General features: G+C 45.7%; 1 protein-coding gene across 1 annotated transcript in view; it reads right to left on the reverse strand.

The window, feature by feature from the left end:
• Nucleotides 1-5664: 5664 nt before the first annotated feature.
• Nucleotides 5665-22500, reverse strand: part of cntn3b (contactin 3b) — a 49267-nt gene continuing 32431 nt past the window's right edge. The window contains exons 13-22 of the mRNA XM_056606145.1: nucleotides 22454-22500; nucleotides 21131-21289; nucleotides 19912-20061; nucleotides 19011-19081; nucleotides 17948-18194; nucleotides 10826-10935; nucleotides 8104-8290; nucleotides 7037-7149; nucleotides 6423-6588; nucleotides 5665-5756 (exon numbers count right to left, since the gene is read on the reverse strand). The exon at nucleotides 22454-22500 is cut by the window's right edge and continues 71 nt beyond it. Coding sequence (XP_056462120.1) covers nucleotides 5665-5756; nucleotides 6423-6588; nucleotides 7037-7149; nucleotides 8104-8290; nucleotides 10826-10935; nucleotides 17948-18194; nucleotides 19011-19081; nucleotides 19912-20061; nucleotides 21131-21289; nucleotides 22454-22500 — 1342 coding nt within the window. The remainder of the gene's footprint in view (nucleotides 5757-6422; nucleotides 6589-7036; nucleotides 7150-8103; nucleotides 8291-10825; nucleotides 10936-17947; nucleotides 18195-19010; nucleotides 19082-19911; nucleotides 20062-21130; nucleotides 21290-22453) is intronic.

The following is a 22500-nucleotide window of genomic DNA, read 5'->3' on the forward strand; positions in this document are numbered from 1 at the left end:
ACGCTCTCACCCCGGCTCTTACCCCGGCTCTCCCCCGGCTCTCCCCCTCCTCACCCAGGGTGATGTATGGCTGTGGTCTCTAAACGCTTCCTATTTTATCGCGCTGCGGCCACACAGGGCAGATACCTCCTCATTAATTTAGTCCAGTGATTCATTTTCAACGCGCCCGCCCTTTGTACCGTCCCGTGTCGTCCGTTCCGAAGGAGCCCTGCTAATTAGTGAACTCTGATGGAAGATCCATACCATCCGGGGGGGGGGGGGGGGGGAAACGAGGGGGACGGGGGGGACGGGGGGGATGGGACGGAGGGAGCACTTTCACTGATGAGATTGAAGATCCATCTACGCTGCGGAACGAGCCGTTGAATTGTTTATCGCAAACCCGCCCCCACGACTGTTTGTTCGCCTTGCTTAAAATGAATGACGTTTTGAAAACATGCAGCAGTGACTAAGACCAGTCCTGTGCTATTTGGCTGATATGACGACGATTCGATGTGACCTCATCACGAATGTGTCATATGTGTTAGGCCATAGTCAGGGTAGCAGGTTGGATCTTCCATACTCACTATCTGAAGCGCTTTGAGTGCCTTAAAAAATGCTCCATTATAGTTTCAGTTTCAGATTATTATTAATATCGTCTCATCTAAAATGTCATGTATGTTCCATTGGGATGATAGGTAAATAGCGTCTTTGGCTACTTCCCTGATTTACACAGCACAACCTATTTAATTCAAGATCATGTACTGTAAAAGCTGTATCCCAGATCATGGTTGCATCGGAGCACATCTTCTATCCAAGGATTAACACCCCCAAGGAGTTTTAAAGCCTTCATGATACTACTAGTAATATATACTATATATATATATATATATATATATATATATACTACATTTAATAGTGCACAAGCACGGGGCTGGTCGGTGCTACCTGGATTCCAGGAGAGCCCTTCAACACAGGAGCCTTTATGTGGGCTGAGGACAGCGGGGGCAGGGCACTGTGGGGAGAGGGCCAGGGACCTCGGTAAATCCCTGAATGGGCTGATTATGTACCGAAAGTTGCTCGACAAACTGCTACGGTAGGGAGTAATCCCGCCAGGATTTAATTGAGTCAAACGGCTTATCACCGATGTGTGAAATGTTGGAGAGCAACTTCCCCGAAGCCTTATTGGACAACATCGCTGGAAGTCCACCGCCTAACAGCGGCATCGGCCCGTGCTCTGTTCCTCTCTTATTAGGCATCACTCTGATGTCGCTGCTTAAAGCTAGGGCAGGCAGAAACCAGCGGGAGTAAGCAAGATTTTCAATGTAACTAAAGAAAAAAAAAAATCCTAACCGCTTCCCATAAGGCCTCCCTTCAAAGACACTCCCCCAAAAACACATGAGCAGTTAGCTAGCTTTAGCAGTCGGTTTGCCTAGCCTTGTGGAAGACTCTGGTCATGGGTACTGGATGGACGGGCAGAGTACGCATGGGTAGCCGGGTAGGTAGGTAGACTGACATAGCCCGTCCAATCTTTTCTGATGAAATGTCTGGAAAGGCTCATTAAACGTCTGACGGATAGAGATAACAGATTCTACTATTTTATGGTCGAAGCGTTTGATTTATTGATTGCTCTTGGGATGCTAAGAGAATGTTAACAAATAGGAGAAAAAGGCTTCTACCAAAAATGACCTACCTTAGCTTTAAGAGTAAACAAGGTTACAGTGAGTAATTAATGGCTAGCAACGGCTTCTGTATAACAGAGGAGCCGAGATATAAAATGAAACAGTGAAGCCGGAGAAACAGTGGATAGGATCATACATTTATAAACATATAAGTGGGTGTATGTTCGTGGGCAAATTTGTGGGCAAATTTGAGACTTTTTCAGGAATAAGCACTTTTTATTAAGTTATAGTTTTAGAAAAAGAAACAAATAAACACAAATCCACAAAACAATAATCAACATGCACATTTTAGTATACAAGACGGATCGGTTACTTTTCAATATGAAAATGTAATTCTACAGGTCAGTATCTCATAGAGATCAGTGTTTAACACACTGGTATAAAGGTCAGCAAACACACCGTACAAAGGCAATGGGGGCTGTCCAGCTGGCCGAGTCTAAAAATATATATATGCAAGCTATTTACACTGCGCCACATCACCTCTGATAGCAACAATGCACGGTTTTGCCCCTTTTCCAAAACAAAGCGATAGAAGAGATATTTTCTCGTAGCAGATTCCCCTCGCCGACTTTCAATCACTTCCTCTAGATTGTACTAAGTGGTGTTCACCGGGACATGTCAGAAAATGACACTTGACTTAAACCCCCGCAGTATTCACAATAAAAAGGCTTTAAAGGGAATCATAACAGAAAAATCTAATAATAACAAATACAAGTCTAATCCCTTGTCATTTAAGAACTGGCAGCAATGTTATTTTGTTTGGACATTATTCTAGGTTTTATATCACCCCGGCCATCAATAGACACAGCCAAATATCTTTTCTTTCCTCCATTTTCTACCCCTTGGAGGTTTGAAACTGAAAATGAGTACAGTGTTGGATAGATTCAGCGTATCTGCAAAGAAAAGCTGTAAGCACTAAGAAATAATGGTATCCACAACTAGATATGTTTGTTGTTCAGAATTGAAAAAGCAATACAAAAAAATGTTAATTACTACACTTTTCAGGATGATATTCCAATCTATCTACAAACACATTAAACCAAGTTGCCGGCTCCAGTGAAAGAAAGAAACAGGAAAATAAACCAAAATAGCTTCTCCGAGGCTTTTCAACGAGCGAGAAGAAGGTAAAAAGAGAGCCGGCAAAAAGAAATCAAATGAAATTATCTGAACAAAAACATCAAGACGTCTCCCCAGATCTATTGAACGAGTCGCTGGATGGTGTGTGTGTGTGTTTGTGTGTGTGTGTGTGGGGGGGGGGGTTTCGAGACACGTCAAGCATGTCTGACTGTATAAGCGGACAAAAGAAGCGTAGCAGGCGCCGCGGCCCATCAGTCAATCACGCGGCGGCAGTTGCAGTGACAGCCGTGATGATGAGGCGCCCAGCGATCAATACGCCGTCGGGCAGGCCGACAACAGACCCATCACCTGGCGCCGGGCTTCGCGGGAGCGGCGAGGACAGCCTGATTATGTCGGCGGTTAGGTTAAGCTTCGTCTCTATTTTTTTTTTTATAATTTATTTGTCATTCTTTTTTTTTTTACGACACCCCCAGGGTCCCGAGGGCACACCTGTTCCGGGTGACGAGGGCTGACGACATCCAGTCACCTTGCATCACTTCCTCGCTCGCCGTGCCTCGGCATTGGGGAACCGAGTTCGGCATTTGTACAGATGGTGCGGAACGACACCGTCACCATAAAGAAAGACACCCAAAGACGGGAGAAAGGAGGAGGAGGAGGACGCGTCTGAACGTTGCGCACCGCACCACGGCGGCTAGGGGCAGGGCACGCTAGCAAAAAGGCACAGTTACGTGGAGCAGCGCAGCAGGACCCTCCGCTCCCTACTCTCCCTACCCTGTCCGACCTGACTACCCTCCACCCCCCCGCCCCCAGCCGCCCCTCTGTCCCCCCCTCCGTCTGAGCTCCAAAGGGCCTGTGAGCATCGCTAGGGCCCTTACTGCCACACCCCTTAGCTCATAACCAGACATTTATCCAAATTAAACAACGATTGAACCTAATGTATCATAAAGCAGTGGGTATTCTATCCGTGTGGTCAGGCAGCATCAAATGAACATCCCTTTAAAGCATTTCCAACTATTCTGGCAGCTTGGAGGTCATTACTTATTCAGACGCCTTAAATAAGACGTGCCATGAAGGATGCCTCCGGAGCGCCAAGCATCTCCTCCAACCGAGGAGTCGGGAATCCCACCTTAATTTCAGGCGCTTTGATTTTTCTCGAAAAAGCCTTCACACAACCCTTCTTGTGTGAGCTGCTTGGGTAAACGTATCCCGATGGAAATTTAATCAGCGAGCACCGCGCCGCATTATTAGACTGTAAGGTCTGCCTCCAGGATCATACCCCTCGCTGCCTTCCTTTCTAAGTGACAACCACCGACAACACGTACGAAACATGCACCTCTCCCTTCAAAACCACCTGGGAAGAAAAGAAAAAACACTCTAACAACCCCCCCAAAAGCTTCTAGTAAAAGGCACTAGTAATCTGTTATATCCATTATGCACTGGGCCAACTGGTCAACTGAAGTGCGTCTGTGTGTGTGTGTGTGCGTGTTTGTTTGTTTGCGTGTGTGTGTGTTTGTGTGTGTGTGTTACATGTGTTGCAATGAGATACATGTATCTAGTCCACTAGTCTGGCCCAAATCAGGAGAGAGGGGTTTACAATACATATGGGACTATGTCTGACATGAGCTGCACCACGTTGCCTCCTCCAGGCCCCCCTCTCTCTCTCTCTCTCTCTCTCTCTCTCTCTCTCTCTCTCTCTCTCTCTCTCTCTCTCTCTCTCTCTCTCTCTCTCTCTCTCTCTCTCTCTCTCTCTCTCTACCTCCTTCCAGGCTTCTGGATGCAGGCGGCTGATGGGTATTTATTATTTAGAGGCAGTGGGGATAAGGAGCGGTACGCCAGGACCCATCAGTAGTGAGCAGGTGGGAGAGGGTCTGTAGCCTGGGGGCCCGTAGAGGACAAACACTGTTTAAATACACAGGATAGAAGTGAGAGGCACAGTTGATCAATTTGCTCTGGACGCCCTGCGTGGTCCCTTAGACAAAGCCAGCTTGAAAAAAAAAAGAAATTGTTTTTTTTTCCTCTAGCAGCACTTGAGGGGAGGGGGGGAACAGAAAGGTGTTAATATTTAAATTGAACGGCGGAATAAAGGGGATGAGATAACGGATATTTAGGTAATGGTATTTAGCCACGATCTGAATCGCAATTGGCTTCCGACCTCTAGGAAAGACGATCTGCTCATATCTTATAGTGGCCAGCCGGGGCTTATTTTGTTCACTTTACTGTTTGAATGACTTCCTAGAGCACTTCAGCTGTAAGAAAAAAATACAAATCGGTCTAAACATATAGTGCGGAAAAAAGATCTCCCGGAACTCTAGAATACAAATGATGACCTAAAACAAGATTCTGTATCACCTACTTTGGTATGTATGTACACAATTGATTTAAGGCATTAGTATATGGTCAAAGATTCTCATCAAACATCGCTCATTTCAACATAATAACTTTGAAGGGAAATTATATTTGTGGGCCCAAAAACATAATGAAAACAAAATGGTGACTTAAAAAAAAACACAAAAACCATGCACACGAATCGCCATTTCTTACCGAAGTCTTATCTGAAAAAAATGTAAACAAAAGTTAAAGGGCGCCCTTCTTAATTCCATCCTGTTCATGTCAACTCCATCTCCAGCTCTACTCCAGACAACTCCCACTCCGCTCCACTCCTGTCAACTCCAGTCAAGTCCGGTTAACTCCATTCAACTCCATTCCAGTTCAGTCCAGTTTTCCCTGGGTCCATCCATCCGTCAACTCCGGAATGGTGCCGCGGGAGGCTGCACCTGCTGCTGAAGCCAGTGGTGGGTGACGGGGGGCAGTTGAGCTTCATTGGAGGGAAGGAAGGAGGAAGATAGGAGGAAGAGGGATGGGGGGAGGAAGGGAGGGATGGGGGAGGGAGAGGAGGCTCCGGGGGATGTCCAAGCTCTGTGATTGGCTCTCACCAGGAGGTGCTAAGCAGGGTGCTGATAAGGACGGCCGAGGAGTACAGCGGGAGCAGGCCAGGAGCTCCCGAGCCTCTCGCACCCATGCCTGGGAAAAGACGCAAAACAACACAACAGGCAGACATTCAAGAGCTCTTCCCAGAACTGAACACGATTGCCCACTTTCCACGACTAGTGGAACAATTGCATCTCAAAGAGAAAGACATTGCATATAGAGAGGGCAAGTGAAGCTCCACTGGTAGGGAGTGGTGTTAACACCTCCTTTGTTAAGGGCTTCTATTCCCACTGGTTCCAAACCGGCTAACAAAGTGTGCACTCATGGCATTGGAAGACGCTTTGGGATGAAGGCGCCCACTAAATGGCTTGCATTATATTATTGAATGTAAATATTCCAAGAGATAACGAGTGAGTTTCATCCCTGTATCATTATGTTTTTGGTTTTCCACAGCTACAGTGAGATGTAGACAGTGCTTTTGAAGTTGATCAATGTGACGATTTCTGACTTAAAAGTAACATCAAAAACATCTCAGGGCTGCCACAGAAGGTGGAATCATGATCAATCAGCGAGGAATAATAAGCCAGAGATGGCAGAGATGAATGACAGCAACTGCGCTATTTCCAGCCTATTACACTGGATTTGAAAGGAGTGAAGCATTGGATATTGTTTGGTCCCAGGAGTATCATTATTATCAAAGGGTTCAGATCAGACCGTGGCTGGGGTGGGGTCGAGATGGAAGCAAGACGGGAATCTCACTTGATTTATGCACATGGATGGGTTCGCTGCCCACCCCTTCTCCCCCCTGGGTCAAAGCCTTGATCTGGACCAGGTAGTTGTCGCTGGCCGGCAGGTTGAGCTCCAGGTTGTTCTTGTCGGTCCGGACCATGTCGATGTCGCTGTAGCCCTGTCTCTTCAGCAGCACCTGGGAGAGACACACACACACACACACACACACACACACACACACACACACACACACACACACACACACACACACACACACACACACACACACACACACACACACACACACACACACACACACACACACACACATGCATCATTTGTAAGGCCTTTGAATTCACTATTTGCATCATTTAGCAACTTCACCGCGAGGCGTCTCTTGATTTAGCAGACGCTTTAATCCAGCGACTCCCAGGGTTACTTTCTTTCTACACGTTATTAAGGATCATGTAGGGGTTCTTGCTCAACGCTTCCCACAGGCAATTTGAGATATGAACTAAGAACCTGTCTGCTGGCTGGGAATCAAACTCCCTAACCGCCAGACGTTGTTGAACCTGTTTCATTATTCTTCCAAAGCAAGATGGGAGTCTTGTCAGTATCGATGCAATCTCCATCTCGGGTCGTACCATATATCCAGTGACGGGGGATTCTGTTTCCGTAGCGACCACAGGGTCCCAGTGCAGCGTGAGCAGAGATCCGGTCATGCTCCATTCCACATTGACTGGTGGCTGACCCGGAGCTACAAGACAGACGGAGACAATGCCCACAGACAGAAACATTACACAGACAGGAACATCACAGAGACAGCTACATTACAGAGGGGGAGACGATGGGAGATATTTTCAGGTGCAGGTCATCCCAACTTTTTGACTCTAAAACTTTTTTATTGGAATCTAATATTTATGGCTATGGTGAGCAGTCCACTAGTTATTATGTCATTTTAGTTTCTACAGTGATTCATATTGCTGTATCATATTTTTCAGAATATTGGAGGATTTTAACACTAGACCACCAGACGCTGCATCAGTGTGATACCATATTTACATTTGCTGCTGGTGGGTTGGAGCAGGTTTAAATTGTTTTTCTGATAGCACCAAAAAATACTAAAAACTTGTTTCCATTTTGACATCGGAACACTCAGTTCAGACTAGATTATTCAGGATGGGAAACTTCTTCTTATTTGTTATTGTCCAGAGCAGCAGTCAACCATACACCCTCATGGGGGTACACTTTGATCCAGGTTTCCTAAACAACGTTCTGGTCTTGAAGGCTCTTTCTGACAACCCTTTTCCCAACATGCACTGCAACCCTGAACTGACCTAGACATTACCTGGAGGAGCTGTATGTGAACGCAAATGTTCGAATCCGTTCGCCCGGACAATAAACTGATTTTACCCTGCCAGCTCCCTTGTATAGAGTCTCGTCCGCCATCTTTAATGTGCTGTAAATAAAATACTTTCTGACACATGTCCTGCTCCCTCTACCTAGGAGTCAACCATTGCCTCAACCGAGCCAAACCACGAGTATTACCATTATGGGAGAAAAATGCAACACTGTGCAATCTCCTGTTGTGGTTAGGGTAACGGTTAGGGCGAAAGAGCAACTCAGGACAAAGTTCAGAGCTGATTCTCTGGACATTTTGCAGAATCCGTTTGTGTAACCAGCCCGGAATCCTCCGTGCCCACGGACTCACGCGGCTTCTTGGTGGTGATGTTGATGGCGACCGACTGCGGGCCGGAGCCGGCGGTGTTGAAGGCGGCGACGGCCAGGTAGTACGGTGTGTGGCCGGTGAGCCCCGTCACGTTGACCAGCGTGTAGTTACCGGAAATCCTGACCTTCCCAACCGTGTCGGGTTTGGTGTCGTCTTCCCAGTACACCACCTGATGCACACGTAGGCACACGTACGCACACACACACACACACACACACACACACACACACACACACACACACACACACACACACACACACACACACACACACACACACACAGACGCACACATGCACACGCAGACAGAAGCACCCATACACACATACACACACGCCCCCACCCCCCCCCCCCCCCACACACACACACACACACACACACACACACACACACACACACACACACACACACACACACACACACACACACACACACACACACACACACACACACACACACACACACACACACACACGCCGGTTAGATTCCAGTGGTCCACCAGTGTTGGATCACTAGCCCTTGAGTGACAGCGGTCTTTATCGGGGCTATTAAAATGCATCGCTCAGTTTGAAATGCTGTTTGTATTACAGAAGATGGCAGTGGAACTGGTGGTTGGTGGGGGAGAGGAGATGAATAATACATTTTTGTTCACCACATGGCCTCAACTTGCTCATGCACATCCTCATAAGTGCTTGGTGTTGGTTGGAACATTATCATTGGTTGGGCAATGACAACCACAGATTCAGTATCAACAATTATCGAGTTTGTAGCAATGCGCAACAGAATCCTGCTGCGATATTTCTTTGGCTTCATAAGGTAGCCGTACTAAATTATTCCATGTCAGCATGGCACGTAACATTATCAGGATCTGTTCCACCAAATTAAATGCTCTAATTGCTTTCCTTTGGGGGTCTTCGGGGGTCCGGCAGTCAAATTAAAATTTCAGGTGTGAGGATATTTGATGAGGCAAATAAAGTGATCTAATGCTAGCTCTGGGTCAAATTCAATATTCATGTTCCCGGGCATTAAGTGAAAAAAGCACGAGTCAACTGAATAAATAAATTAAATGAAACGTAAAGTCAGCCCTGGGGACTCTCTTTGCGTTATTCTATAACACACTCAATGAATGTGGCCAATAAAGCATTTTCCAATTTGCCATCAATTAAACGAGAACTGAGTGCGTAATGATTCAGTTTACAGTAACGCAATCCATTTTGCAATCTTGGTTGCTTACAATATCTTGAAGCTGAGCTGTAAACACATCCACACTCGACCGAAGAAGAGACATCTCTGATTCACCCTTTCCCCCTGGCCCAACGAGTCTGTTTTACAGTCGGGTGTGGCGCGGACGTACATTGAGAGCCTCTGATTGAGATTCAGTGGGTCGAGGGGAGCTTGATTCAGAGAAACGAGGCCACATTCTATCAGGACAATGTGTCCAGCACCATGGCAACCGCTCCGAGCGGCCCTTTGTGTCAAGGGCCAGAGGTGACAGATATTGAAAGAGCACCAGGAGAGAGGGGGAAGCAGGGCTCTGCTTTGCATGCTTAACCGCGATGATGGATCCAGCTCCCCTCTTCCTTCAGGGATGCTGCTGGCGCACCACAAGTGGCCATGCAGGCACAGGTTGGAGCGTTATTACTCAGACAACAACGCCTTGTGCGCGGCCATTTGTAGTCACGTTGCGTTTAGTTTGTTAAATGGAAGGCGTCTCAGATCTGGAAGTTGGACTAAGTCTGAATTGTGAGACTGTATGAAAGGTGTGAAGTTGATATCATCAGGGTGCTAACTACGGGGGAGCCAGCTTTAATGAGACATGAGCTCCCCTGAAAACATGATTTGTGAAATTTTGGGGCGGTCTCTAAATTATTGGCAAAATGCTTTTTTTTCCCATGAATTACCTTTTTTTTTGGTATTGTCATAATCATGGATCATGTGTAAAATTAGGCTATTTTTAATGTATGATTTGCGCATGAGGGTGATTCATCACTATTTCCGGCTAAAGATGCCGGCCTGCATGCAATTCTTGTCTTCAACATTGAAACGTGGGGGCGCTATGTCTTAAACGTCACTTTAAATCAGACATCGAAGAAAAAAAAGACCCGCTCTGAACCATTTGCGCTGGAGCCGCTGGACCCGCTCAATTTCAGATTTATAAAGAAATCAAAGACGAATGAGTCTGAGGAGCAGCAAGAGGCAAGTTATTCGGCAGATGCTAGCTGTGATATGTGCTTATATGTGCTGACATAAGGCAAGTAGGCATACAGGCTTGTAATAATGGATGTGTGTTTTGAGTAAGTCCCCCCCCCCCCATATAAGGGAGCCCCCCGAAAGCCGCGGTATAGTTCGCACACTGGATATCATCATATAGTCGTTTACCCGACCCACTAATTAAACAAATGTATAGCAGCCATGTTTTCCTGATTCCTATGAAGACTCAGGTGTCCTTGGAGTTGTTAAACTCGTTTGCACAGCATTTTCGGAAGGAACTCTTAATTTAGATTGCACGCTTTGAGTGTCCTCAGCCTCAATCTCAGTCGCTTAGGATGAAAGCGTCTGCTAAATGGCTGAACGTAAATGGAATTCTGATGAGAAAATATAGTGATTGCACGTATGATGTTGAGACATCAGCAGAGCAGAACAGCAGGGATACAGAGAAAGATTCAACATTTTGAATATGATATCCATGCAGCGATTCCCAACGTACCTCATATCCCAGCACCCGTTCAGGAACGGCAGGCAGAGGTTCCCAGAACACTTCAATCTGAGATGCAGACACACTGCGGACTCTCAACCTCTTAGGAGACACACTGGGCACTGGAGAACAAAGTGAAACAAAGTGACACTGGTGAAAACCACACACTCACTCACTCACACACAATCATAGACAGAGGCACACACACATGCACACGCACACAGAAGCACCCACACACACATACACACAAGCCCCCACACACAGACACACCCACACACACACACACACACACACACACACACACACACACACACACACTCACACACACACACACACACACACACACACACACACACACACACACACACACACACACACACACACACACACACACACACACACACACACACACACACACACAAAGGCAAAGGCAGACACACACACATGGGAACACACAGATACACAAGTATAAACGATGGAAGCAAATCACGGGCTATACTGTTTTGAATTTAGAAAGCGATAGAATTTTTGTACATGGAAATGTTATCACCATTGAATTCATAATTTATAAATATATTATACTTTACTTTGAAATCAAGGTTATCTGACTTTATTCCCATTTGAATTTCACTCTTGAATACGGCATTTCAAGTTGTACCATTCCATAACACATAACATTTTCAATGTTAAGTTGCAGCAAAATTCAAGTTGCAAATATACTTACTACGGTATTCAGTACTCATATTCTAAATTCAAGCCATAAAAAAATCAAACAGCATCAGCCGGGCATTCCAAGGACAGGCCTAAGCAATCGAGATTGCATTTAAATGAACTGACTGCTGTCATTATATTGTGTTCTCTGGTTTTGAACCCCTGAAAACCCCTATGCTTATTGAGTTTGAATTCACATTCCGGACACAAACCGGAGGTCTTAGCGGAGCCCATCGCTCTCCCTGTTGGCCATCGTTGGATTTAATTCTCGAGCAGTTTTTTTTGATCACATGACAGAATGAGCTTTAATAGGCCGGCAGTCGTTTTGATTACATTCAGTCGTTTAGGCCCTTCCTGAGAATGCCCTGCTTCTTCTTGAATTATTATGGCTTGAAGTTTTTGGTCCGTATTTTGAACACTTGAATAAGAGTAATGAATATCACCTCAAAAATATCTTTGTCTTTAATTTTTGTATCTCAATTAGTAAATATGGAAAAAACTAATCCTGTTGTTGAAATGGTACAACTTAAAATTCCATGTTTGACTTTCAAATAAGTCGATTGAAAATGAATAAATTCAGATTACCTTGTTTTCAAAGTATATATTTCAATGTTAAGATTTAAGATGTTATAAATGTTATTAATGATACACAAATTCAATGGCTTTTGAAGTTCAAATCATAATGACAGTAATTTGCTTCTATAATAGGCAAGGCAAGGCAAGGCAACTTTATTTATATAGCACTTTTCATACACAAGGCAGACTCAAAGTGCTTCACATATAAACATTGTCATACAATAAAATAAAATAATAGATAAGTAAAAGAAAAACATATGCAAAGAAATGGGTAGAATAGAAAAAGGCATTTTAGTATTAAAATAGAAAATAAAGGCAAAGTTAAAAAAGCTTTTTAGAAAGTGCAATGTATTTAAGATTTTAGCAGAAAGCTATAGCAAACATAAAAGTCTTCAGTCTTGTTTTAAAGGTGCTCAGAGTTGGGGCAAGTCTTAAATCCTCTGGGAGTTTATTCCAGCTATTTGTTGCATAGTAACTAAATCCTGCTTTCCCATGTTTTGTGTTTACTCTGGGGATAATTAACAGATTGGTCTCAGAGGATCTTAGTGGTCTAGAAGGCTGATGTAGTGGAAGCATATCAGTTAAGTATTTTGGGCCTAAACCATGTAGGGATTTATAGGTTAGCAACATGATTTTAAAATCAATTCTCTGACCTACAGGAAGCCAATGTAACGATTTCAGAATTGGTGTAATATGATCAAATTTTTTGGTCTTTGTTAGAACTCTAGCAGCAGCATTCTGAACAAGCTGAAGCTTCCTCAGAGTTTGTTTTGGGAGACCTGTGAGGAGACCATTGCAGTAATCAAGCTTACTAGTGATAAAGGCATGTACAAGTTTTTGTAAGTCTTCGGTGGACATGAGCCCTCTAAGTCTTGCTATATTTTTAAGGTGATAATATGCCGATTTTGTAACTGATTTGATGTGACTGTCAAAATGTAAATCTGAATCCATGATAACCCCTAGATTTCTGGCTTTGATTGAGGTTTTCAGGGACAGAGAGTGAAGGTGTTGGGTTACTTTAAGCCTTTCCGTTTTAGAACCAAATACAATTATCTCTGTTTTGTCCTCATTTAGTTGAAGGAAATTTCGGCACATCCATTCCTTCACTTGCTCAATGCACTGGCACAGGAGATCTATGGGCCGATAGTCATTTGGTGATAGCGATACATAGATTTGCGTGTCATCAGCATAGCAATGATGGTCAATATTGTTATTTTGCATGATTTGCCCTAGTGGGAGCATGTAGATGTTGAATAAAGAGGGTCCTAAGATCGAACCTTGTGGGACTCCACATGTCACATTGGTTGATTCTGATACAAAGTCGCCAATGGAAACAAAGTAGTTCCTATTTTGTAGGTAGGACCTGAACCAATTTAAGACAGTGCCTGAAAGCCCCACCCAGTTTTCTAACCTTTCCAGAAGTAATGTATGGTCTACAGTGTCGAATGCAGCACTGAGGTCAAGTAGCATTAGTATTGAGGTTTTGCCAGAGTCTGTGTTAAGACGGATGTCGTTTACAACTTTAATAAGGGCGGTCTCAGTGCTGTGCAGGGGTCGAAATCCTGATTGGAAGGTGTCATAGCAACCAGTTGATGCCAGGAAGTGATTTAGTTGCTGGAGGACAACTTTCTCAATGATTTTACTTATGAAGGGTAGATTTGATATTGGTCTGTAGTTGTTAATAATAGAGGCATCAAGGATCCGCTTTTTTAAAAGGGGTTTAATAACTGCAGTTTTCAAAGCTTTTGGGAACTTGCCTGACTGGAGAGAGTTGTTAACTATCTGCAATATGTCTACTGCTAGGCAGTCGAAAACATTCTTAAAGAGGTTGGTAGGTATAGTATCAAGGCAACAGGTGGATGGCTTTAGTTGTGTCACAGTTTCCACAAGATTTTGAGAGTCTATAACATTAAAGCATGCCATCCTTGCCACGTAATTTTTGCCTGAACAGGGTGGTAGTCCAACATTTTTGTTTGACGTGGAGATATTGATGGCTCGTCTGATACCTTCAATTTTATCAATATAAAAAGCTGCAAACTCATTGCATTTCTGCGTGGAATGGAGATCAGGTGGAATTTCTATTGGGGGGTTGGTCAGTCTGTCAACAGTTGCAAATAGGGTTTTTGCATTATTAGTGTTGGTTTTAATGATATTGGAGAAAAATGTTTCTCTAGCATTTTTTAAGTCTAAATTGTAGGCACGGAGGCTCTCTTTATAGATATCATGGTGAATATGAAGTTTTGTTTTACGCCAGATGCGTTCAACCTTCCTGCATTCCTTTTTCTGTGCTGTTACAGAAGCAGCTTTTCTCCAGGGTGCCTTTTGCTTTCCAGAAATCGTTTTAACCTTATAAGGTGCAATGACATCTATGACTTTCAAATTTTTTTTTTTTTTTAAAGTTTTCTACAAGATCATCAGCAGAACATGGGTTTAGAGGTGGTAGCAAGGAGATGGCCTTTTTAAAAAGTACATTAGAATCTTCATTGATATACCGTTTTTTGACAGTGTTTGATTTTTTCTGTATGTCGGGAATAAAAGATATGTTAAAGAAAACACAAAAGTGGTCAGACAAGGAAGGATCAGTCACAGAGAGATCAGAAACATTGAGGCCCTTTGTGATAACCAGGTCTAGAGTGTGCCCCTTACAATGAGTAGCCTCTTTCACATGTTGAGACAGTTCAAATGTGTCCAAAATGGTAAAAAGTTTTTTTGCACATTTGTCATTCAAATCATCAGTATGAAAATTGAAGTCACCAGTTATAACTAGACAGTCAAATTCTGTGGAGATGCTAGACAATAATTCTGTGAATTCATCGAAAAAATTTGCAGAATATGTGGGTGGCCTGTAAATAATTAATAGGAGAACTCTGGGGGAGCATTTCAATACAGCACTAAGGTATTCGAACGATGGAAAATCACCAAATAACATCTGTTTCCCCTGAAATACATTTTTAAATATAGCAGCAACCCCTCCACCTCTTTTTCCAGATCTACATGCATCAAAAAAGTTATAGTCGGGAGGAGCTGTCTCTATCAGAACGGTTGCACTGTTATTTTGTTCCAGCCATGTTTCAGTTAAAAACATAAAATCCAGTTTGGAAGTGTTAATAAAATCATTAACTAAAAATGATTTGTTATTAAGAGACCTCACATTAAGTAGAGCCATCCTGATGGTGCTGTTGATAGGCTTTAAGGTTGTTTTTGGTTTGGAGGCAATAGATATGAGATTTGTGAGGTTAGCAGTGTGTCTAAGTTTCCCTTTGTTTACTCTCTTAGTGGTTACAGCATGAATGTGAAAGTTGCCCTGCTTTGACGTAGGCAACCTTGGGTTCAGCAGATTATGAGAAACTTCCTTTATACTGTGTACGGCTGAACCCTTTTTTGTCTCAGTAATACTCAGGACTACTATCAGTACGGTGGTGGGGGTGGGGCGCCATCCTCCTGGGTGATAGCAGCCTGCGGCCATGACGTGGCGATGCTATCATTGACACAGATGCAAGTTTGATGCCAGCATATTCCAGTTTCTTAAATTCGGCTGGAAAATCGCAAAGGGAGACATCGGAGACTCTATCCCAGCTGGAGTTGTTGTTGTGGCTATGGGAGAGATGAGGCTGGAGGTCATCGTCGATGGGGGAGTGCAGAGGAGGGGGGTGGCCGTTCCTCGCCAAGCCAGCATCAGCGATGGGGGAGGGCACAGTGTTGATGGCGTTGGGCGGGCTGTTGTCTCTCTTCAAGGTCTGTGGGCTGTCTGCTATCTGTGTGTCAGATAGTGGCAGAGTAGTTGTGTGGGGGAGGCTGTAGTCTCGCTTCTTCTCAACCTGTGCTCTGATTGTGGCCTGTGCGTCAGACCATGGCAAGATTGTGGCCTGTGCGTAAAGCGAGAAGAGAAGATTGTCCCTCAACAGTTTTGAGCCTAACCTGTTTGGGTGTAGGCCATCTGCTCTGAAGAGATATTTGCGCCCCCAGAATAAGTTGAAATTGTCAATAAAGTCCCTTCCTCTTTCATTGCAGACTCTGGAAAGCCATGTATTCAGTGCAAGTAGACGACTGAATCTGTTTATTCCCCTGTCAACTGTTGGTATGGGTCCACTGATGGAAGACTTGATGTGTATTTTGTCCAGTGTATCCAATAGATCAGTGTAATCCCTCTTCAGAAGTTCTGACTGTTCTCTTTGAATATCATTAAATCCTGCATGCACAATAATCTGTGAGATTTTGGGGTTTTCCAATATGATTTTGGCTAGTTTATGGTTGATATTACTAACCTTTCCATATGGGAAGATGCATGTTTTGATCTTCTTACCGGTTATATCCTTGATGGTTGAGTCTCCTATAATCAGAGTGTCTGGTTCATCTGCTTCCTCTGAGATGGGCCCTTGTTGGACGGTGGCAGACACATGCGCAGCCCGCCTCCGTGGCGACTGGTTGTTCCGTCTCTGTCCACACTGTCCGTCCGGACGCATCTCGGGGCTCAGGGGTGCATCGGTGGCAGGCGCGTTTGTGGACTCTTGAAGTGGCAGGAACCGGTTCTTCAGTGGCAGGGTTGATTTGAGTGACGGGCTAATCGGGCTGATAACTTTAGCTTTGGGTAGCTTAGCATTTGGTGTTGAGTGAACTTGTTGATTCACTTTGGTATGTTTCTTTGGCTTAGCGCCGACTCTGTTCCAGTGAGACGCAGCTGGAACTGTCTCTCTCTTGTCCAGCTTCGGGAAGGATACAGTGTAGCTTTGATCATCTTGCTGTATCTGAGTGAGCTCAGCAAACTCACCCATCGGCACTGTATCCTGTGATAGTCCTTTGCATTTTTCTACTGCTGCTAGTCTCGTTTCAATTAAAGCCACCCTCTGTTGCATTTTGGTGCAGTCTGTGCATTTCCCAGTCTCCGTGCCTGAGATATCCGAATACAGAGGCATGTTGGTGATAGGAAAGTCCAAGGCTTTTTCTGCGGTCTGATCCGGGAGTAAAAAGTGCCAAAATGTATTGTTGAATCGAGCGATTGAGGACGACGGAAACAAACTATATACTGTTAGGTAAATAAAATAAGATAAAGTAGAAATGAACGATGAATTAAGTAGTTCTTTCCAATGCCCAGCGGAGCTTCGGGAAACATGACCTCTCTCTCTCCTCTCTCTTGTATTACACAAACATATACACACAAAACCATGTATGCACACATGTACACATACACGCACACCCACATTTACACACGTTTACACACGTTCACACAGCAGTGAGTAGAAGGCACAGAATAGATCCATAGTTTCCCTAAAACGCTATTTCCCCACACTCTCCTTTAATGGAATCTGTGACTGACATAAGGGAAGACTATCTGCCCGGCAAATTCAATTAACGGGATACCTCCCTGACAGCTCCGTGTGGTAAGTGTCTGCTAGGATTTCCTGTAATCTACCACCGCAATAACTAATATCAAGATGACATTTCAAGCTGGAGATGGGGGGGGGGGGGGAGAGAGAGAGAAGGAGAGAGAGAGAGAGAGAGAGAGAGAGAGAAGGAGAGAGAGAGAGAAGGAGAGAGAGAGAGAGAGAAGGAGAGAGAAGGAGAGAGAAGGAGAGAGAGAGAGAGAGAGAGAGAGAGAGAGAGAGAGAGAGAGAGAGAGAGAGAGAGAGAGAGAGAGAGAGAGAGAGAATAATCCTACTCCACCACCCCACACCACAGTGTTATGAGTGACTCATAATATTAATATTCAAGGTCATGCTTGTGGAGGAGGAGAGACCAGGAGGAAGCTGGAGGTGGAGGAGGAGGAGGAGGAAGAGGGAGCAGGAGGGAGGAGAAGGAGAGGAGGGAAGGGGAGGAGGTCAGGCGAGTCGGGTGACATCTCAGTCCTACCTTCCTCCGCCGAGAACACGGTGGCCACGGAGCTGAAGGGCCCGGGGCCCTTGTCGTTGAAGGCCGCCACCTTGACGTCGAACGGGGCGAACGGTGGCATGAGGAGGGAGTCGTTGCGGAAGGCGTGGCGCGACGCGCCCGGCGTCGACACGGCGGCCCGCGTCCATGGCGTGCCGGCGGCCCCCGCGGGCCGGAAGGCCACGATGTAGCCGAAGCCCTCTCCGTTCTGCAGCTCCTCGGGGACGGGCTGGGAGCGAAACACACAACTATAGTGATATTAAAACGCATACGGTCCAAGACACAGGCGCCCCCGCCTCGCTCTCCTGCCGCTCGCCTCCTCACACCAACCGATACCGTAGGGTAATTAATGCACTGAAACCTAAGCGTGGCATAGGGCAGGTGTGGCCCTTTGCCCCCGCCCCCCCCACACACACACACGTGGGGGGGGGACTGATGACTCAAGCCTCGTTGATCGTACTCAAACCAATCCGCTGCCAGTCGGTGGCTGCTTGTTCACTAATTGCAGTATTTCTGTATATTTCACACAGAGAAGTACTCCCCCCCCCCATCTAACCACACACATCAGTCAGCTCAACACGGCTGAGGGGTTGGGGCTAAAATCTGTGCGATGATGAGACGGGACGGCCCTGTTCCCTCGGAAACCAGAATGGCCCTGTCACTTATCCTACTGCGTTGCCGCATGTTGACAGCGTCATTGTGGTTGAAGGGTTGCAGGTGTTTTTCCGCCGTCTCCCCTCACAATACTATTCCCATTGAAACAGAGAACTAGCCCGCAAATCATGAGAGGGTGAGGGCAGGAGAGCTTTGATCTAATATGGGGAGGGGGGGCGGTTCGTTGGGTTGTGGAGTGGTCATAAAAGCCCTCCATTCAATTCTGCACAATTATGCAAAACGATTACTAGAGAGAGAGAGACAGAGAGAGAAAGACAGAGAGAGAAAGACAGAGAGAGAGAGAGAGAGAGAGAGAGAGAGAGAGAGAGAGAGAGAGAGAGAGAGAGAGAGAGAGAGAGAGACACAGGGAGAAACAGGACAGATGACTTACCTCCCATGTGATCACTAATTCAGACTTTGTGCCGCCTCCCCCTCCGACATCAGTGGGCGCCGCATCGGGCACTGGGGGAGAGAGAGAGCCCCAGAGGGGGACAATTAGACTAGCATTTACAACACGGCCCCTTGGTGACAAGAGGGAAACAGTACCCCCCCCACCGCTCCTGAACTGTGTCGAGTCCCTTCCCCTCGTAATCGGCAAAAAAAACAATCTGCGTACACTAACAACGTCAGGACTCCGTTACCTGGCTTGCCAAGTCGCAATTTCGGAAACGTCCCTGACAAAAGGCATCATGCGTTGTGACGGGCAGCGGCGCGCCGGCGCTGCAGGAGCACTCGTGCGCACGTTTGCACGTGCGTCTGTGCAGCGGGGCTAAGTAAATGGCGCATCGCATTCAGTCTGTCAAATCAGAAAATGCTGCAAGCAGCTTTTAATGTCAGCCGTTGCTAGTGTCCTTGAGTGCTCGTCTGGTGTGTGCTGGTGTGGGCCGTGCGCTGTGTGTATGTATAAGTGGTGGGTTGCTGGTTTTGAGTGTTTACACCACTATTTTTTGCCCATACACAAGTGTGTGTTTGAGTGTTTGTGGATGTCCATTTATTGATGTATCTCTTGGCCCACTTGTGTGTGTGTGTGTGTGTGTATGTGTGTGTGTATTTATATCTGATGTTTCAGAGTGTGCTAATGCTTTATCGTGAGAGGAGGGGCAGGGAGAGAGAGAGAGAGGGAGAGAGAGAGCTCGAAGGCGAGAGCAAGAGAGAGAGAGAGAGAGAGAGAGAGAGTGATAGAGAGAGAGGGAGAGCAAGAGCGAGTGAGAGTGAGAGAGAGTGAGAGAGTGATAGAGAGAGAGAGTGATAGCGTGAGAGAGAGAGAGAGAGAGAGAGAGTGAGAGACATACTGGCATCCTCTGTCCGGGTCTTGATGGACGGGGGGCTGGGTTCTCCTACGCCCACGCTGTTGCGAGCCACCACCCTGAACTGGTACTCCACCCAGGCGTTGAGTCCCACCACCGTGGCCGTCAACAGGTTCCCGTTGACCACCTCCGGCACTGCCGATTGGAATGGACACACAGGCAAGGAAATCAGGACCTGACCCAGTACACCGGTCCGCTTACTTTGGCTGTAGTTGTGTTCGCCTCGCAAATCTGACTTCAGATCATAATTTAAAGTCTGAAAGCAGACAGGCGCCATACTGGGTTAACGGGCGTTTCAATTCCTTTTCTCTTCATGTTTGTTTTGACACATGGTGTTGCTGGAGTTGCTGATCGGTAACCCGATACTTGGCTAAAACACTTGCAACACTTGCACTAGTCAACTTTGACTTTGAACTTAGATGAGCAAAAACATCCTGTCCGGACACCAACGTTCTAAGAGAAATGGTCTATAAAGGCTTCAAATGAACACTGTGTAGTCCAGCCACTGTCAAAATACATCGGCACTCGTGCAAATTAGTTTTCTTTGGTAGAATAACTCTGTAACAAAACAGTAGGCAAGGCGTAACTCTGCACCTTTGAGCTCGCTTCTGGGGAGTTGAGCAACTCATTGGAGGAGACCATTTAAAACGAGTCCAACAAAAAATGCATTGAGACAAAATGACACCGCATTTGGATGATTCACTGCCAAGCCTTCTGGCACAGTCAAAGGTATTTTGAGTCTGTGTGTTCCTGTTTACGGATCCAAAGCTCATTTTCATCAGACGGTATGCATTTACAATCTCGCAGACGTTTCGATTCAAAGGACTTACAAAGTGAGGATGAGAACAATTGAAGCATACAATCGAAATTGGAGTAGCGACGATAAATGGTGTTAAAAAAACACCTGTGTTACATGAATATAATTACTAGTTACTTTTGTTTTTTCTGAATAAATGACTAAATCTTTTATTTATTGGAATCCTATAATCATTCTCATCCTCATATTCAAACCGCTTATCCGGGGAGTATAATCTTTCTACTATCTAATAATTAGATCATGAAAACATCAATACTCATTTGGATTTGATTATATAATTGATGGTGCAGAAGAACCTCCATCATAGTGGAGATGTTTGTGTAGTGCATTTCAACAAAGGGCATTTTGCTCATCCAAGAGACAGATATGATAGATGACGGGGGTCACCTGTATCCACGGCCTGCCAGCCCACGGTGAATGCGGTGCGGGCCTGGAGGATGTACCCCGTGATGGGGCTGCCGTTGTCCCTGCCGGGGCTCCAGGACAGCTGGGCCGTGCTGTCTGTGATCTCCTCCACAGACACCTTGTCTGGAGGACCGGGAGGGCCTGACTCAAGCACAGCGTCAGGGACAAAGTCAAAGCCTGCATCATGGCTCATCCGCCCCCCCACTCACCGCCCAAAACCCTGTATTTTAATCGGAACCCTCTATTTCTTCTCCTCTCCATATGTCTCATTGTCTCTTTTTTCCTCTAGCACCCACTCCACTCCACGCCAACCTTTACATCTTTCTACCTCTCTCCATCTCTCTTTCTCCCTCCACCCCTTTTCCCATCTCTCTCTCTCTCTCTCTCTCTCTCTCTCTCTCTCAGCCTGCTGGCCCCTACCGTGGTGTCCAGGCCCCTGACGGTGGCTGTAATTAAAGACAGCTCTGTCCTTGGTCAAGGCGTGCTGGGACCTTTAAATTCTCTGTGTGTGATATGTGTTGGCTACAAAGGCATTACTGACAAGAGGCTGGCAATTAAAGGGAGTGAAAGAAAGGGAGAGAGAGTGAGAGAGAGAGAGCAAGAGAGGCAATAGGAGGAAGAAATAAAGTATGATGGGAATTTGGGAGAGGAGGCTTTAGGAGGTATACGACGAGCTGAGAGACAGAGTGAGGAAGGAAAAACCCAGAGACCCATGTATGAGTGGTTGCCTGTTGAGATGTTGCAGAATAAGCATGTTGCTTTTAGCGTTATTGTTCTATTTATTCAGATGTATTACATGCTATTTTAACCATGTCTAAATGAGCCAATTACAGCTATTTTCTGTGACATCACCCGGGCAATTTAGACAGCCATTATACCAACTTTAAGGCATGAATACCAATCACCTTGGAAGAGCAACGGTGATGAAAACATGTATCAAATGAACAAGCATCGCCATAATGCAAGTCAACTACGAACCGTTCTTATTCGCTAATGAGCCGTTTTCGAAACTGCTGCATCCAGTTGTGATGGTGACTCTTTGCGACAGTGCCATTATTAAGGGAGACACTATTAGGCTCTACAGCTACAGAATGCCTGGGGGTGGTGTGTGTTTTTGTGCGTCATGTGTGTGTTTGTATATGTGTGTGTGTGTGTGTGTACGTGTGTATTTGTTTGTGTTTCCGGGAGGGGTCTTTAATGTCTTAAACGTGTACATGTCTCACGTTCGTAAACATCTCCCTGTTTGCATTCACAACACAAGCTAGCATGCGTGAATGCCAGTGCACGCCTCCCAGTACTGCCTACCTTTGACAACCAAGATGGCCGAGGCGGACAGGCTCTCCACGTCTGTG

Source organism: Gadus chalcogrammus, chromosome 13 (assembly GCF_026213295.1).
Source record: "Gadus chalcogrammus isolate NIFS_2021 chromosome 13, NIFS_Gcha_1.0, whole genome shotgun sequence".
Taxonomy (NCBI): domain Eukaryota; kingdom Metazoa; phylum Chordata; class Actinopteri; order Gadiformes; family Gadidae; genus Gadus; species Gadus chalcogrammus.